Source organism: Podarcis muralis, chromosome 7 (genome assembly GCF_964188315.1).
Source record: "Podarcis muralis chromosome 7, rPodMur119.hap1.1, whole genome shotgun sequence".
In the NCBI taxonomy this organism is placed as follows: domain Eukaryota; kingdom Metazoa; phylum Chordata; class Lepidosauria; order Squamata; family Lacertidae; genus Podarcis; species Podarcis muralis.
This window is the reverse complement of record NC_135661.1, coordinates 19,012,489-19,030,690: the sequence shown is the minus strand read 5'-3', so window position 1 is coordinate 19,030,690 and position 18,202 is coordinate 19,012,489. Positions and strand designations below refer to the sequence as shown.

Below are 18,202 nucleotides of genomic sequence, written 5' to 3'. Positions count from 1 at the left end.
TCTTGAACAAGCCAAGTTTTGAAGGAAGCTTTTTTAAAACAAAAACAAATCAAGCACAAACAGTATCTGCAAGAGATTTTTTTCTACTTCTACTTTTACTTATACTCTTGGAATTTACCTTAAATCCCTTAAACCAGAAACCTTACCAAAATTGTCAGGCAGAGGGGTGTGGTGAATAACCTCTTCAGAGCGGTTAAGAGAAACCGTTTCCTTGTCGCCAGTGAAGTGCCCCATACTAAAGTTGCTGTCTTTCTTATTCCCAGTTGTGGTTTCGACCACAGGGGCACAAACCTAATTGGGAGATATACAAAAAGTTCTCAGGTTTACGAATTCCAATTATTTTCAGATGGACTAAGATTTGATTTATCATATTTCTATCCTGCTTTTCATTCAGATGAATCTCAAAGCCGCTTACAAACAATAAATAACAGTAACGTAATAGAACATCACAAATACAGCATAAATCAAATAAAAACAATGAAGAAATGATCAGTAAGCTTTATGGTTGAGTAGGGATTTGAACGCTGGTCGCACCAGCTTCTAGTCTGATTCTCTAACCATTACACCACACTGACTCCCAACAAAGTATCTGATCAGTCTGGCCTCCATATAGGGCCATTTCCTGGACAGCTATTCAGCCTTTTGATTCTGAAGGGAAAAAACTATCAGTAGCCACAGAACAGGACCATCCACATAAGAACACCAAAAAAACCCTGCTTGATCAGGCCAGTGGCCAGTGACTCATCTAGTCCAACATCCTGTTCTCACACTGGCCAAGCAGACGTCTTATGGCAGGAGTGGCCAACTCCCAAGAGACTGCGATCTACTCACAGTTGAAGACTGGCAGTGATCTACTCCCTTTTTGATCTACCACAGACATCCAATGATGTTACCTGTTGGACGTGCCTGTCTTATGGAAAATATGCAAGCAGGACTTGAGCACAGCAGCACTTTCCCCACTTGCGATTCCCAGAGACAGGCTGCCTCTATAACAGAGGGGGGTGAAACATAGTCATCATGATAAGAGATTGAAAAATAGATAAGAGATAAGTTAAGAGATAATGTAGACAAGAGATAGATAACAGATAAGCAAGGGAAATGATAATATAAAAGATAAGAGATAAGAATATATAAGAGAGATGAGAGATAAGAAGTATGTAAGCTATTTATGATAGAAGATAAGAGATATATGAGATAAGAGGCAGGGCCTCTTGAGTGAGATGGGCGCACAACCCTAGAGTCTGTCAAGACTGGCCCGTACGGGCAGGGGTACCTTTACCTTTATGTAAAGAGGCAGGCAGGTGGGGACTGGCTGACGAAGACAGAGCTTGGTAGGGCGGCCTCCACAGAGAATATGAAAGGAAATGTCAGTGCTCTATAAAACCTTGCCTTCTGTATCATCAGTTCCAGGGCCATTTCCCCTCAAACACTGCACCATATATTGCATAATACCAGGGTATTTTTGGGAGGGGAGGGGGGAAACAAATACTCTTGAACAACATAATAGCCAGGAAACTCAGGAGGAATATATGGTCAACGAGCAGAAGCAGCCACTGACCTCAGTGTTGCTGCCATACTAGAGTAAAGTAAACTGCCCTAATCTCTGAATGGCACAAATGGGGAACATAGGAGTCTCAGTTTAGAGCAATTTTTCATTTGTTCCAAAATGAAAGAGGGCTCATAGTGCTCATAATGATCAAGGGGCTGGATGTTTATGGTTGTGGTAACTGCCTGCTCTCTGCTCCATTTAAGCTAGTCATCAAAGCGTTCACTGGCTTATCCCAAAAAAGGTTCCTGGGAAAACCACACACCTTGATTTGATAAAACTGTAACAAACAAGGCATGTGCAGTTTGGGACATTTGTTCATTTCAGTTTCTCATTTCCTGAGTTTGCTAAAAAAAATGTTAAGTTCGCACAAAGTTCGCACAAAGTTTGTATGCATTTGCTACATACATTTTTTGCAGACCAATTCCCTCAACATAATGTGGTTTTGTACATCATTTTCCATAATATGAGCATTTTTGTGCTTTTTCGTAAACATTTTTTGCTTGGGCACATGCACCAATAATTGAAAGCAGTGCAAATTTTCAAGCGATAACTGCATTTCAATTTGATGAATGGTTCAGGAAGTTTGGTATGTTTCTATTAAAATGCAAACGAAATACGTTTCTCCTCTATCCCTATGTTCAGTCTGTACCCCACCCCATCCCACAAGAAATCTTATCAGAATGCTTTCTTTCTTTTCTTAATAGTCTTGCCTGAAAAGCAATCATTAATTTTGCTTTAAGTTTTCATATTTCTAATAGCAACTTTAGGCTGGGGAGAAATAACATCACTGGGCTAGACTCTTGGGTCCTATTTGGAAGCCAATCCAGAGCAAAAGGAATAGAGAAGAAACTCTGAATTGCAAACTCATCAGGAAAAGATTCCTGCTTCCAAGCAGGCTTAAGGGAAATGACAATCAGATCTCTCTGGGAAAGGAGCACCTATCAATGACTAGTTTGAGATATGCCGATCTATGTCGCTTAGAGCTCTCAACTGAGGAAGGCTTACAAAGACTGTTTTGTCGATGGAAGGTGGTGCAGTCACAGTATGTTGCACCATTGCAGTGTGTGTAGTGTCAGCTGCTTTGCGGAGCTGGAATCTTGTTCCCAAGGCGCCACAGTTCGTCAAGGTGATGGTCCGTGAAATTGTCTCTCCCACCACATGAGTGCCAAAGTCAATGAGCTCTTTATCTAGTGCCAGCTGAAAAGAGAGGGAGAGAGGGAGGAAACATAATTACTACTGTCCTAGATAGGCAGTAATGTCAGTTAAATGAACGGCTACCATTTCAAGCACAAGACCTTAAAATCCTTATTGCCGCTTCAAAAGGCAATGTCACAGTGGGATCTTTTCCCCTTGACTGTTGCATGGAAGCTGCAGCAGATTTATAAATCAATAATTTTTATATATTTTTTTACAAAAAGAAAAATGAAATCAAATTATAAATAATGTAAACCATTAAAAAAAAGCCCATCTAAATACTACAGATTGCACTAAGTTTTCATCTTACTCAGAGCCAGGATTAAGGCCCATTAAATTCAGTGAGTCTACTCTGAGAAGGACTTACCGGTACGAGGATACAACCCAACATCTCTCATATACAATTGGGTTAATACTAAATCTTGATAAAAGCACAAGTCCAAGTTTAATCTCTAAATTAAATCAATGCTTCTACTAGGTACATCAAGTTAGAGGAGCCTTTTCTATGTAAATGAACAACTCACTGAATCATTTATCGAATATGAATATTAACACTCTGTCACCCACCGAGGTTACAGGACCCCTCTAGTATAATGAACCCATCCTGCACTAATTACTTCTACATTCCACAACTGTACATTCATACAAATGTTTCTATCCATTTGGTGAGCATAGGACAGAATATTACAGCACCTTCCATGGTACAGTAAATATAATGCTTTTTTATCAACTTTGTATTTGGCTATCAGGTCTGCTACTTGTCCCCAATACTTCATCCTCCGAGCTGCTGCCTCAGTGATATGCCTTCTGGGATGGGGCATTAACTATATTCATAATTCAGCTATTTTAGTATTTAGGCATGTTTGTTGTGCTGCTCAGTTTTGACATTTAGTGACAAATAAGAGATCCAGCTAACCGATTTATTAAGCAATTCATTTCCTGCCAATTTGCTGACAAGTCAGGGGGCACATTTCTAAACTTGGCAACACGGATTGCCATGGAGAGCCAGCAAGAAGTGATTCTCGCCCAAGCGTTGAATACTTGTCATGGTTTATTTGATGGGAAAGAAATTATTTATGAAACATCCCTGATAAGGGAAACACACACACCACAAAATCCTAAATGCATAAGGAGAGCCCTGCTGGATTAGGACAACCCTTTTCTCACAGTGGCCATTTGCTAACATTGTCCTCCGAGATGGCTGTCTAACTGCAAACTATTGAATAGTCCTGAGGTCCTTCTGTGGTCAGAAAGTAGCACAGAACACATTTACACTGGAATACACATCAGACTGATCCTATCAACTTGAGGCCTTGGGTGCAGTGATGCACTAACAGGATTGTCTTTGGGACAGAGGTCCACTCAGCAAAACTAGTAGGAAGGCTCAGAATTGAGGTGTGTCTGCGGAAGGAACAAGCAGCAATGCACTACATAGACTCAGCCTAACCTACCTCACAGGGTTGTTACGGAGATTAAAATGGGGTGGAGTAGAAACATGTGCACCACTTTGAGCTCCTTGCCCCTTTGCTGGTTTCCCACAATTTGCCTTTGAAGAATTAAAATGCTGCTACCTTGCAATGCCTTGATAGCAAGCACATGTCGTGGAACTAATCATGTCCTTGGTTGTACAAGGAGCTTGTTTAAGCATCTATGTTTAATAAGAGCGACTGTCCTTGATGGAACTGTGCGTCCGATGCCTAAAAATAATGCGTTGACGTCTTTTCCCCTCGAATAGCTGGCTTGATAAAATTCTCGAAAGGCTCCCAACAATGTATCAGCAATAAATAAATAAACAAACAAAAGGTTCATAAACTTTTATTGCAAGCTGTTGGTTAGATTTCAAGATGCTGTTGTTTTCCACTGCACAGCTAATTTTAGGAACAAATTCTCTGAAGTTGTTGTCTTTGAGCATTATACTCAAGTGCACTTTTAAATGGAACCACTTACATGTGTTTTTGCAGCACTGGCACCTGTAGTCTTAAAAAGAAAAAACACTATAGCAATACATATTATTTAAAATTTAAAACAGAGCACTTCTGTGTGCTTGGGACCACCTTGTTCTCTGCAGTTTTTCTGAGGCTCTCCTCCAAGTGGTGCTATGAAAAGCAGGTCCCTTTCAGTAATGGCACCAATTGTGTGGAATGTCAGGTTTTACAACATACTCCTTTCACTGCCAGGTCAAGGGTGGTTTCCCCCGCTCTGAAGGCTTTAAAGTCAATTCTTTTCAGGCCCTTTTCAAGGGAGACAGCTTGAATGTGAGTGGAGGAAAACTCCAGTTGAATGAAGTCAAACGCTGGTGAGGACTCATCATCGAGCCAACCTAGTGGCAGCGAAGGCAGAAAAGAAGGCATACTTTGCTGCCTCCATTGCATCCTCACTGTGCTGTTCAGCAGAGCTTTTCCAGGTAGTACGGGTCCTTTTAAAGTCTGGCCCAAAGGAGGTGACAAAACCAACAGTAGTTTGCTGTGACTTGTTTGCTAAGCATTTTGAGGATAAAATCAATTGCATCTGCTTGGACCTTGACTCCACTGTTAAAGCAGATGACTCTTGAGAGATGTCCAAAGTCTAGTCCTGTTATGTTGGATGAATTTAAACAATAAGGCTTGAGGATGCGGACAAGGTGCTTGGATCGGTCAGAGCAACCACTTGCGCTCTGGACCATTGCCCCTCTTGGTTGATAAAAATAGCAGGGAAGGGACAGCCAGATGGATGAGGGAGGTAATTAATGCCTTCTTGCAAGAGCGGGTGATACCAGCCTGCTTGAAGGAAGCAGTGGTAAAAGCACTCCTCAGAAAATCCTCCCTGGATTCAGAAAATCTAAGTACCATATTTTTCTGTGTATAAGACTAGGTTTTTCCCTTAAAAATGTCAAAAAATAGGGGGCGTCTTATACACGGGACCATCTCCCCTCATTTTCTTAAACCTAAGTCCCCCAAAACAGGGGGCATCTTATACATGGGAGCCTCTTATAGACGGGAAAATACAGTAATTACTAGCCAGTTGCCAGTCTCTCCTTCTTGGGCAAGGTTCTTGAGCGGTTAAGTCTGATTAGTGAGGGGTCAATGCCATATAGTAAGCTGTCCTGCCAGGCCTCTGTCTACGTGAGAAGCTCAGAACCTAAAGAGGTATGAGCTGGTTGCTCCAAGCTCTGACAATATGCCTCTAACAAGCCTCTCTTGAGTTCTTGTACCAATAATTTAAGAACTTTCACCACTGTAACTAAACCAGGTTTTAATGCCTGTGCAACTTTTTCTGATTGCTGTATGGGAAAAGCACATGAATCTGACCTTTGAAGAGTTCATAAGTAGAACATTTTAAAAGCGTGTGACCTTTTCCTATGCTAGTGCAAGAGGGGAACTTTGGTAGGAACTGAGAAGAGCATACTTTAAAGGTCTAACAGCCTACATTTCCATGCTTTCCTATGTTTCATATTTTGTGATTTTAAATATCTGCTGGGGTTTTCTCACCAAAGAGTACTTGCCCCAAACCTGGATCGTGGCATCGAGGAAATTCTCCTTTTATGCTCCCCCCCCCCTTGCCACCAACACTTGCTTCAACAGAGGCGGTGGTGAACTGAGGCTTTCTGAGCTTCTGTCTCCTGTCCACCTCTCCTATGCTCCATCCTCTTTGTTGGAGAACTATAGACTCTTAAAGAGCCAAAGCTATCAGCTGAAAATGGGCACTTCTCTGTTACTCCATGGTCTCCCACTTGGAACACTCTCCATACCAACAGACTGGTGTGTGTAGGAGTGCCAAGGCTCCTCTCATTGTAGCTATGGAGACAACAGCTGTTCCCGCTTTGGAGTGCTGCTATGCTGACCTGATTAGAGTTGCAAGGCAGCAGCTTACTTAAAGGAAGCTAATAAGGGGGTGGGGGTGGAGCCAAGCATTCTGGAACGCAAGCCTCAGACTTCAAGAAATCACACCAGGAGACGGTGGGCAACTGGTGGGCACCCCCCGGACAGAGCAGCCCAAGTGTTCCAGTGGCCATTTCATCCCCTCCTGAAGCTGAGCGACGGTGGTGCTCTACAACCCTGTGGTCACCACCAGCTCAGCCACAGCCAGGGCTTGGGACTGGTCTAACTCTTCTTAAGGCCAGATATATCTCCTCCCTACTTAAGTTAGATGAAATCTTGCACCAAGGAAACAACTTGCTCCGATAAAGCTTAACAGCAGATTGAACCTTTTTAAGACGATGCCCCCACACTACCTTTCCTGGGCTCTGCCCCCCACTTTGTGGATAACTTGAGGTTCTTAGTGGGCTAGCTTACTCTGGTTGGAAGATGGGCACCCCTCCTCTGTCCCAAAGCCTCTTGCTTGTTGTGCTTCCTGCACCTCAGGACGGGGTCCTGTGAGGGGACATTCAGCTCCTCGGAGAAAGGTGCCAATGAATGAAGTGGCTCTGCCAGTCTTCACTCTGGCTCCGCCTACTGTTGGCTGTCTTCTGCAATAACAGTACCAGTAGCTACCAACCTTTGCTGCAACTGATAATGAATTTAAGGTACTTGGAACACCTGTAAAGTGCTATACAAAATGTTAAGCATTGCTTTTACTACTTCAGCATTTTATAACTGTGCACAACAGGCAAGTCACAAGTGACTTGGGTTGCAGTTCCACAGACAAGTCACCAAAACATATGCAGAAATTGCGTTTACTCCAGAATAAATGGTGTCTGGATTTGCTGGATTAAAAAGGAGAGAGAATGCAACCAGTTTCCCTCCCTCTACTTGCTAATATCTTTACTTTCATTCCTATTTCCTGAAACAGGGCTGTCTCATCCAAAGATTCAAGGATAGGTATTGGACTCACCACACATTTCTTGGTTGAACACTTGAGTGGAATTGAGAAGGAGCCAATCTGAGATAAAAATGTGACTTCTCCTTCAAGATCTTGGTTTATCTAAAAAGGAAACAAAAATTGCTCTTCAGAAGCTAGTTATACCTGTCAGTAAATTAAGCATTGCTTTAGACTATTTAAGGGGTTAATAAAAAGTGTACATTTTGCAGGATTACAGCAAGTATTACAGTCTTTCCATATATAGCCCTAGCTCTGGAATTAAGGCAGATTCACCCAGCACTATTACTGTGATTTTTTTAAAAAAAAATCAGTCCTATTTGCATAAGCTTTTAACCATAATTAGTCTCAACTGTCCACCAGCACTTCTTATTGGCAACTGTGCTATTGTTTACTTACACACTGTTTAATTGGGCTGTTTTTTAAAATTGCTATTAATTCATACTGTTTTATATCTATTATGCAAGTCAACCTGAAAGCTGAATTAGGGGTATACAGCCACGGTGAAGAACTTCAGGCCTGGAGGCAGAATGTGGTCCTTCAAGCCTCCCTAACTGGCCCTCAAAAGTCTCACCTAGCCACACACCCTTTCCCTGGGCAACACCCCCTCTCTGGCCCTGCTTCATGCCCCCTAGTGTTTATGCCTGGCTGGTACGTGTCTTTGCTCCTTGCTTCGTTTTAAATAAAAACACTGAAGGTCAAACTAGACTCACATTTAAACTCTTTATCACCCCACAGTAGCCCTGAGTGAATCCTTGCTGTTCGCATAGAACCAGTGGAAACTTTTCCAGCCAATGGAAGTTTTTCTTCTAATGCAAATTGCAGGCATGCCGCCCCTGTCCCACCCACGTTGGAACATCTGCATAAAACAAAAGGGTTAAAGCCCCCTAACTTCTATGTGAGGGTTCTAATCCCAAACAAGACTCCTACATCTGCTAATCTGTGTAGTATTGTGGGTACATCCAATAGGTGTGCATGGGAAAATAGGGCATGTAACATTGTGAAAGGACACTGCCACTGCTGGTTGGCTATGGCTGAAAGTCTAGCCACCCCTGCCTTAGGTGTCTATTAAAGCGAACAGGAGGGAAGCATTTGCTCTTGTAGACTGTCACCAGCCAGAAAGCATTTCAGCAAGTCCACGGTCCCTCTTTAGATGCATTTATGGGAGGGACTGCACTTCAGTGGTACAGGGGCTGCTTTGCATGCAGTAAGTTTCAGGTTCAGTCTTTTGCCCCCCCCCCCCATTTTTAAAAATATCACTTTTTATTTGCAAACAAAACAGGAGAAAAAGAAGAAATAATTTTAAAAAATAAATTCCATTGCCAGCTGACATTAGTAACAATATTCCATCAATCCTGATTCAAATAAATGAATATAGGTTGCCCTTAAAAGTATCTGAATGAAACAGATGATTACGAATCACACAATCAAATGTAGAATGGTCAGTGAGATCTTCAAATCACTGGTGGGTGTTTCTCCTTCCAACCTTACAGGATTCTCAGAACTGTTGTCCATCTGTTAGTCCCCACTCCACAAGAATATCATTTTAGAGCTTGTGAACATTCACAAATGTCAAGGATTTATCCAAGACAACATTGATGTGAGCAGTAATTTCTGATCAGAAATAAAACTCTGCAGCAATTTCAGTGCTCCATCAGCAACACCTGTCTGAACTATCTGAATTCCTTCCTGTGGAGGTGCTGTGGAGTCCAGTATGCCCCAAACATAAACTTTTGTTGCCTCAATCTCCATTTTAAACCTAAAGAAATGCTGCACACCAATGATAAAGCAACATTCCATTGATTGACCTTGCAGTACCTGGAATCCTGAAGGGCTACAGTCATTCAGAGTGGCCAACACTGGGGCAAAAAAATACTCTGCCCTGGGGGGGAAACAGCTTTCTACACTCCTAATTTTTCCTCAGTTCAAGAAGGAAGCATTTCAAAATGTCAGCTCTCTATGACTAGTACAGTTATAAAACAGAATGATGGAATTTCACGGTTTGCAAAAAGCAGATCAACCTTGTTTGACTCTTCACTTAATCCTTTTGCTATCATGAAATTTGCAAATGCCATTTAATCAGGATGACTGCATGGCACGCCTACCATAGGTTTAAAGGTCACCCCTACTTTGCAAGACATTCCAGAAGACATTGGGCCCGGAGGATCAAAGCTGCAGTGGGAAATGAAAGACAGAATTAGATGACCATTTGAATGACTTATTTGTGCTGTTCTTGTAACAGCAGCAAGCAAAATATGTGACTAAAATCATTTTAATCAATCAAGGTTTTTTTTGAAATGAATCAGCTGTCATTTTCCAAATTAACTGACAGGTCTTTAAAATTCGCATATATTTTGAAAATTACTGAAACTTCAGTACAGAGGCCTTTCCGAGACCTACTTTAATACATTTGCTCTTTGAGAGATTATTATTCACTGTTCAAAGGGAACAACAGATTTAATGTTGCTGTTTTTTTACAATCCTTATTGAAATAAAAGAGAAATAGTATTAAAAATAAGCTAGGGACAGGTGAATCTGTCCATTTCAGTTTCTCATTTTTCCAATCTCAAATTCAGTTCCCCATATTTCAACACCTGTTTGCATTTATTTTTAAAATTCTCATTAAAATTATCAGTAAATTTCTAATAAAAACATTTTTTCAAAAATACTTTCCCTAATAGAATGTATTTTGCATGTTATTTTCCCTAATATATACATTTTATGCACACTTTACCCTGGTATGTGCCTTTCTACAAACATCACTGGGCTGAAGAACTGCTCTGCAATTTTCAAAAGATGTACGTGTTTTACTTCACATCATGGGTGGTTGTTCTCAATAAAATCCTGGCTACATTCAGATATTTTTCTTATCAGTATCAATCTCATATGGATGCCTATCTGGCCATCTGGAAGCCTTATATGAATCTATATGCTTAATTTAAGATTCATGAACAGATGAGATGATCACTGTTATTCACGATGTGAACTGATGGTGGTCTATTATTAGTAGTATTCTTGATAGTATTTTTATGTATCATTATTATTATGTTTTTTTCTTTTCTCCTTCTTTAATTTTATTTCATCTTTTTTCTTTTTTTCTTGTTCAATTTAAGTAAACAAATAAGCAAACCAAAAGCGGTAAGCCAAGTACAAACCATGGCTACAAATTATGATTTCTTTGGAACAAAACAAACCATAATCCCTGATTCAAGCATAACGCTAAACCAGGGTTCTTTTTTTAGTTTTTCCTGGGATTTTTTGAGACGGGGATACAAAGTGGGCAAAACTAGCTTATACACCATTAACTATGGGTCACACGCAGTGGTGGTATGCAACATACATTGGTCTCTTGAAAGTATTCTATACATTTCAAGTATTTATCATTATTATTGTCCTGAATTTGATATTTGATCATTGACACACCAGTGTAACAGTGCTGTGCACCTTTAGCATAAGAAGAGAGAGCTCTGTCACATGACACATAACCACTGTAACTATTTTTAAGCATGCGAAGGTAGAGTTTCCTGCTTCCAGGGTGGGGGGGGAATAATCCAGCCTGGCAAGCCAATCCCTGATTGGGACTCTTAAAAGGATGACATGAAAGTAAGATGTCAAGTTGCCATTTGATTTACAGCATAATTTCTGAACACTTGGCTAAAACCGGTCACTGTAATAAGCTGCTAATTTACAGCTTTCAACTTGAGATGAGAGTATTAGAGAGCCCGAGTTCAATCCACACAGATCTTTTCTTTCCAAGAGCCACCCCTAGCAGCAAATCTGCTGCAGCATGTAATCTTTGTCGAGAAGAGGATGTAGAGTCGAAAATGCTACCCACGTGCTTGCTTAATATGTGCCGACACAGGAATAAAGGTGTGCTTTCACCATATGAATTTGCTAATCAACATTATGTTCTTAAGTATCAGGTACCAAAGGAAATAAATCTAGCTTCATGAATGGTACCCTGTAAAACAGGGATTGGCAACATGCACCCCATTGTAGTTGGACTGGAACGCCCATCATTCCTGTTCATTGGTCATGCTGGCTGAAATTGATGGTAGTTATAATCCAACCACTTCTGGAGGGTTGCGGGTTCCGCATCCCTGATTAAAATACAATCCTAAACATGTTTGTTCAGAAGTAAATTCTGGGCTTCTTCCGTAGAACAATGCAGGGGGGCCCTGTGGCTCTCCAGGTGTGGCTGGACTCACCATCCCTGGCCATTGGCCATGCCTGCTGAAATTGCAGTTCAGCAACATCTGGGGACCGAAGGTTCCTCACATACAATGACCAGGGACTTGTGGCTCTACAGGTGTTGCTGGACTCTAGCTCCCAGCATATCTGGCCACTGGACTACTAAGGCTGATGGGAGTTGGGTCCAATAACATCTTGGGGAGGAAGGGCCAAAATTTCTTCCATCTCTGTCACAGGAGATGACAAGGGGAAGCTAGGACCCAGGGAACCTTGGCTAGGACCCAGGGAACCCACAGACTGTGAGAACCGTTGACCAACCATATGGTGTTGGCCTACCACTCCTGAATCCCATTAGCCTTGACTATTGGCCATGCTGATGAGAGATGTAGTTCAGCAACACTTGGAGGACCAAAGGTTCCCCACTTCTGCAGTAGTGGAAAATCCTGTTTCTTTACTACTATGGTCATTTGCTGCATTGCTGGCCTTCAGAAAAGTTAGCAGTGGCTGAAGCATCCAACTGGGAAGCTGTAAGGTCTAACAAGTGCCGCTGCTCATTTTCTTTTCCACCTCCCCTGCACCCCCAGTCCCAGAAGAAGCAAAAATCCAACCAAATGTACTTACTGAACTGTGAAAAAATCCTTGAGGTGTTCACTGACTCCCACCAGCTTGCAGTAGTTAATGCTATAGAAAGCATTGATCAAAATCATCTTCTTTTTATAGGTTTTACCAATGTCAAAGTCCTGGAAAGAATTAAAACACGTGGTATTCTATCACACTAAGAGATTTTGTGGTGGACAGAAATGTCATTGACTGTGATTGGCTGAGCTGCCCTCATATCACACAAGAGTCAGGGCAATCAAAAGGCTTTCTTGTTGCCATTGGTTGAGTTCTATTGAACTTACTTCTGAGTAGGCATGTAAAGGATTGTATTGTTGTTTATAAATTGTTCTTTTGATTCCAACAGGGATTAATTTGGCAGTGTACTTTTATTTTTAAAAACAATTGTAATACAAAAGCTAACTAACAGGAGGTAGCATGCACCATCTTAGAAGAAGGATTCCCCTTCTTTCACACACAAGGGAACACCCCTTCTAAGACTGCCTACAATGGTGGCTAACTTGTGGCCCTCCAGGTGCTGTTAGACTCTAACTGCCATCAGCTCTAGCCAGCATAGCCAATGGTCACGGATGATAGAAGTGGTGGTTCAACAATACCTAGAAGGCCACAGGTTCACCATCCTTGTGTTATAGTGCAAACCTGTAAATATTTATTTAAATAAAGTCCCATAGTAATCAATGGTGCTTACTCCCTGGTATGGAATTGCAGCCGAAATTCATAGTTCCATTAAACAGGGTCATTCTGCAATTGATTAATCCATGAAATAGCTCAATTACAAGCAACCTGATTGGCAAAAAAGATCAGTTAGGCTCAAGATCTATTTAAAATTTATTTTTAAATACATGAACAGCCATAGGTCAGGGTGGAGGAACCTATGACTTTCCAGGTGTTGTTGGATTGCAATTCCCACCAGCATGGCCAATACGCAGGGATCATGGGATATGTAGTCCAGCAACATCTGGAGAGGCATATGCTCCCTATCTCTGGAATGAACCTAAAAAAGAATGCCCAATATGTTTCAATATGTTGTAAGTGTCTTAAATATCTTTGAGTCAATCTGTTGCATACCTTTTGAAATATCAGAGCCTTATGTTTCCCCTTTCTTTAAGTACGATGCTGTGTGTGTGTGTGTGTGTGTGTGTGTGTGTGTGTGGATATATATAGACATTCCTCCACACAAATAAAGAAATATGCATGCAGCATGGAAAGCAATTCCTATGTGATATTGATTAATCAGCTATGATTTCTTAGATGAATAGATGAAGAATTGGAGAGTAAGTACAGTCTAGTTGTTGCAGTGCTGGACTAAATCACCCACTCAACCATGATGCTTCTTGTTTGACCATGGGTCAGTGTCTCACTGTCTCTCCCCCTGCCTTCAGTCTCACCTACCTCAAAGGGTTGTTGCAGGGATAAAATGGACCGTGTACACTGCTCTGAGATCAATGGAGGAATGGTGGGATGGAAACATAATCATCATCATTTTATGAAACTTGAACTTTGCCAGAGTAGGAAATCCTGTTTTGTGCATATTGTAACAGTATGAATTAAAGCCACCAGAAGTCAATGGGCCATTTCTATTCTTTCCAGAGCTGTAAACTCAAAGTTGTTTATTTAAAAACAAAAACAAAAAAACAACTCCCAGGCCCTGACCTATCCCCCACCCCCACGGAAACCCCATACTAACCTTAAAGTGAATGAGGCTTGGCTTGCTATAGAAAGGACACCCCTTATATTCAAGTCCACAGACTTTATGTTTGCGAATAATTCCACTATGCAGCTTCTCCAAGTTTTGAGAAAATATCTCCTTTTCCAGTTTAGATGCACCAACAGGTTTGGAGTCTAAACCAACATCTGGCACCTGAGCAGTGTGAAATCATAGCGGGGAGGAGGAGATATATGACTAGGTTATTTCAAAGATGGGGAATATTTTTTTCCTTTTTTCCTTTTTTTGCTAAGGCTATTCATTATTTGCAGGGCTTTAGTTAACAGTTGCAGAGAGGCCCACAGCACTGAGAAGAGAAGGTTAAACTCATTCCCTAAAGTTGCTAATTGTCCCATTGGGTGAAACATACAGGAGCCTACCCTCTCGCCCACTCCAGCTTCAAATACCATGATTGTAAACTGAGAAAATGATGTGGAAAGCATTAGGAATTCAAATTGTGAGAAGAATTTCTGTCATTATTATTATTTTTAATTAAATGTGACAAATCTTCCTGGCTGATCTTCTGGATCACATAATGGCCTTGTTTGCACACCAGAGTACAGCACAGAAAGAAAACTACAATCCCTGGTTCAGACATACCACTAGGGGCAGAATTCAACAGTGTACCCTTCTGATTGATCCATCAATGAAACCATGAAGAGGAACAATTCCCCTCCTCCCCTGTAGCCTTTTTGTGGTTACTACAACCCCTCCATCATGGAGGGGGGCACAGGGGGGATCCCTGTTGCACAAGCAAAAGCCGTTGCATGAGCTTCTGCTGATAGTACTCATTAGCTAAATCCCGTCCTAAATCAGGGATTGTGCTATGTTCCATCCATACACTACTGAGAAGACACATTTTCAAAAGGCCCTATCATTGTAAACCACTATAACTATGGTTTGCCACAGTGTGCAAACTGGGCCAGAGTTTGGCCCACAGTTGTCTCCCAAAAGCCACTGGAGAACAGAACACAAAGGTTCTTGGCAACAGAGTGAAACAGAGGTTTCCACTTTGTGAATGTACATTATTCATTTGTCTTCCAAGCCTTTAACACTGCTGCAGTGCTCTAAAGAGTCGCTCTGTTGTTTCAAGCGCAGGGTGAAAAGGGATTTCTTTTTTCCACATGAAATCATCTCCATCACCAACTCAACAGAATGTCATGTTCAGTCGCAACAGTCAAACAAGCCAGCAAACATGAAGTGATATGTGTCTTCACAAATCTCTGAGGCAAGACTAAGCCAGATATCTCACCCCCCCCACCCCACTTAGAAGAAGAAACGCTTTTGAAAATAGTCCCAGACTTCAGCTCCTTTAAAACAGAGCATCCTAACAAGAGTTTCGGCAAACCAAATGCTTCTCCAAGCAGAATTGAGGCGAAGGGGAGCCAGTTTGAAAATGGCTTGAGAGAAGCATCAATCCAATAATATTAGGAAGCTGAAAACCATTGATATACTGGTCCTTTGGGAGTGCCAGTTTCACAGAGATGTAAAGAGACACCATTTCTGTCCTGCTCCATTCAATTAAACTATGGTTTAATGCAACATGCAAACTAGGGTCATATCCGCACCATACGCTTAAAAAAGCTATCTAATCTCTACTTCCTGAAGCAATAAGCAAACTGAAACACAATCATTCTTTGAGATTCACAGTTCTCTGAATTTTTCAATGCAGTTCTCCAGCAAAGTAATAAGCAGAAAAATGCTTATACTAGGATATATTGTGCATACAAAATAACAAACAAAAATGCATTATATTAGGGGAAACTGTTTTGCAAAAATCAGTACATTAGGCAAAATTGAGGTGTGGGTTATAGCCAATGCCAGTCCTACTCAGAATAGACCTATTAAAGTTAATAGACACAACTGATTAAAGTTTGCTAATTTCAATGGGTTTACTCTGAGTAGAACTTAGTTAGGGAAATGCACACAAAAATGCTGATAAATTCTTACGAAAACTTTAAAAAATGCAGACTGATATGGAAGTGTGGAGAACTGAAAGTAAAAATGCAAAACTGAGAGAAACCAAAATTGACAAATTCTCCCATCTCTAGCAGTGGGTGGGGTCTCTCACAACAACAGGGTAAGACTCTTCAAGGACTGATAGGGCACCCACACCCACCCACATCAAAGGAGTAACCTATGTTAGCAGAACCTCTTCTGCTGAAGGAGATCTAGTGTGGTCCTACCAAATAAATAAACAAAAAAGTAAGTAAAGCATGATGAACCTGGGGCACGCTGCACTCTTGGTTCCAAATTCCCGTAAACTCTGGCTTTGCTAGTGTCTCATCCCGGGTGTTCCCATCTTCTTCCTCCTCCTCCTCCTCTCGGTATTTGGTTTCTGCAATCATCTCTTGAGATGTTCCCATAAGGAGGTTTCTGTCATCAAGTGAGGTGCAAGGTGAAGGAGAACGCCAATGTTTCTATTGCAATACAAAAACACGAGTGACTGACTGGCTACCCTGGTGAAACAGACTAAACCACCTTGAAACTTTTACTGATTAAAATTACATAGGGGGAAAATGCTGGAGATATATTTTATTTTTTACGTTGACAAATGATCTAGAAGTCTTGACAATATTACAAGACAACATATCATGCATTTCTAAGCAAGAGCAGCCCAAACTAGTCCAGGAGTCTGGCTTTCCACAGTGACCAATTAGAAGCTTCCAGGAAACTCAGACTATGGGCACTAAGGCAATAGCACCCCTGCATCAAATTGCATTTGGTGAAATAGTATCACCAAACCAGGAAGTTCTACTTAGCTATTAATGCCAACAGCCAGCCATTTATACACCTTTTATTAACTTTTCTAATTTGACTATGGTTGCCATGCGTTCAGAATTTCTTGGACATAGCCAGAATAATGCAGTCGGAAGCAGTGTCCAGAAGGAAATCGCTGAAATGTCCAGGAAAATCCAGACGTATTGCAACCAATGCCAGTGGTCTTGATTTTGGTGTGTTTTATTAAAAATAGCTCAAAAACTTCATTTTTAAAATAGATTTTGCGAATAAAGCTCAACCAACAACTTTGGGCTGGGAGAGATTCTGCTTGAAATCCTGGAGTGCTGCTTCCAGTCAGTGTAGACAATACTGAGCTAGGCGGACCAATGAGCCTGACTTGATAAAGCAGCATCTGATGTTCCTAATCACACTGTTAACATCACATGTAGTTAGGTGCCAAGAGCCAGGCTACATTTTGCATTCCCTAGGGTTTGTTTTTCTTCTAGAAATAGTGAGTGGTGGGAGGGATCTTGGATCGGGATTGTGGTATATAAGAAGGAGGGTGATCCTTCCCCCTCCTCCTATCATTTATCTCCAAAGGTGTCATTGCAACAAATAGAAATTTAAGGGGCAAATGGTAGTTCTGAAGAGTTGATTTTTAGGGTGGAAACAGTGGAGGTCACAGTCCCAATCTATAAGGTCTGTTCTTCCCTACCAAGACATAGTTGCTGTTTCTAGAATTAAAACAGATCCTGCATTCTTTATAATTTGGAGCTAAACTAGTGGCCATCAGCAACACACCTTACGTCAGTGAATTCCTACATGGATTCTTATTTACAGTGGTGCCCCGCAAGACGAATGCCTCGCAAGACGAAAAACTCGCTAGACGAAAGGGTTTTCCGTTTTTTGAGTTGTTCTGCAAGACGAATTTCCCTATGGGATTGCTTCGCAAGACGAAACGTCTTGCGAGTTCTTGCGAGTTTGTTTCCTTTTTCTTAAAGCCGCTAAGCCATTAATAGCCGCTAAGCCGCTAATAGCCACTAAGCCGCTCATAGCTGTGCTTCGCAAGACGAAAAAACCGCAAGACGAAGAGACTCGCGGAACGGATTAATTTCGTCTTGCGAGGCACCACTGTATTAATTAACTTTCTATTGAGCTCTTCCTCCCAAAGGAGTCCAAGGTGGCAATAACACTGAACCAGGAGGCCTACAGGTCTGGTACTATTTACCTACGCCTATCCCGACAAAGGAAGGAACTCCAGGCATTTCAAGCTAGGACAGCCATACCACTGATTTATCAGCCCTTAAAGACAGAAGTGGGAAACCTTAGGCCTGGTGTTGGGAGTGAATGCCGCCCTCCAGGTTTATCTGTCTGACCCTCAGAACTCTCCACAGACCACAGCCCTCATTGGCCCATGTTGAGCACCTCAA

General features: G+C 41.6%; 1 protein-coding gene across 2 annotated transcripts in view; it reads right to left on the bottom strand.

The window, feature by feature from the left end:
- CFAP74 (cilia and flagella associated protein 74) overlaps positions 1-18,202 on the bottom strand; it is a 78,768-nt gene that overhangs the window by 40,414 nt on the left and 20,152 nt on the right. For both annotated transcript variants that reach the window (XM_028740918.2, XM_077931329.1), the window contains exons 12-18: positions 16,277-16,471; positions 14,034-14,207; positions 12,350-12,468; positions 9,643-9,709; positions 7,553-7,642; positions 2,555-2,746; positions 147-291 (exon numbers count right to left, since the gene is read on the bottom strand). In XM_028740918.2, coding sequence (XP_028596751.2) covers positions 147-291; positions 2,555-2,746; positions 7,553-7,642; positions 9,643-9,709; positions 12,350-12,468; positions 14,034-14,207; positions 16,277-16,471 — 982 coding nt within the window. The remainder of the gene's footprint in view (positions 1-146; positions 292-2,554; positions 2,747-7,552; positions 7,643-9,642; positions 9,710-12,349; positions 12,469-14,033; positions 14,208-16,276; positions 16,472-18,202) is intronic.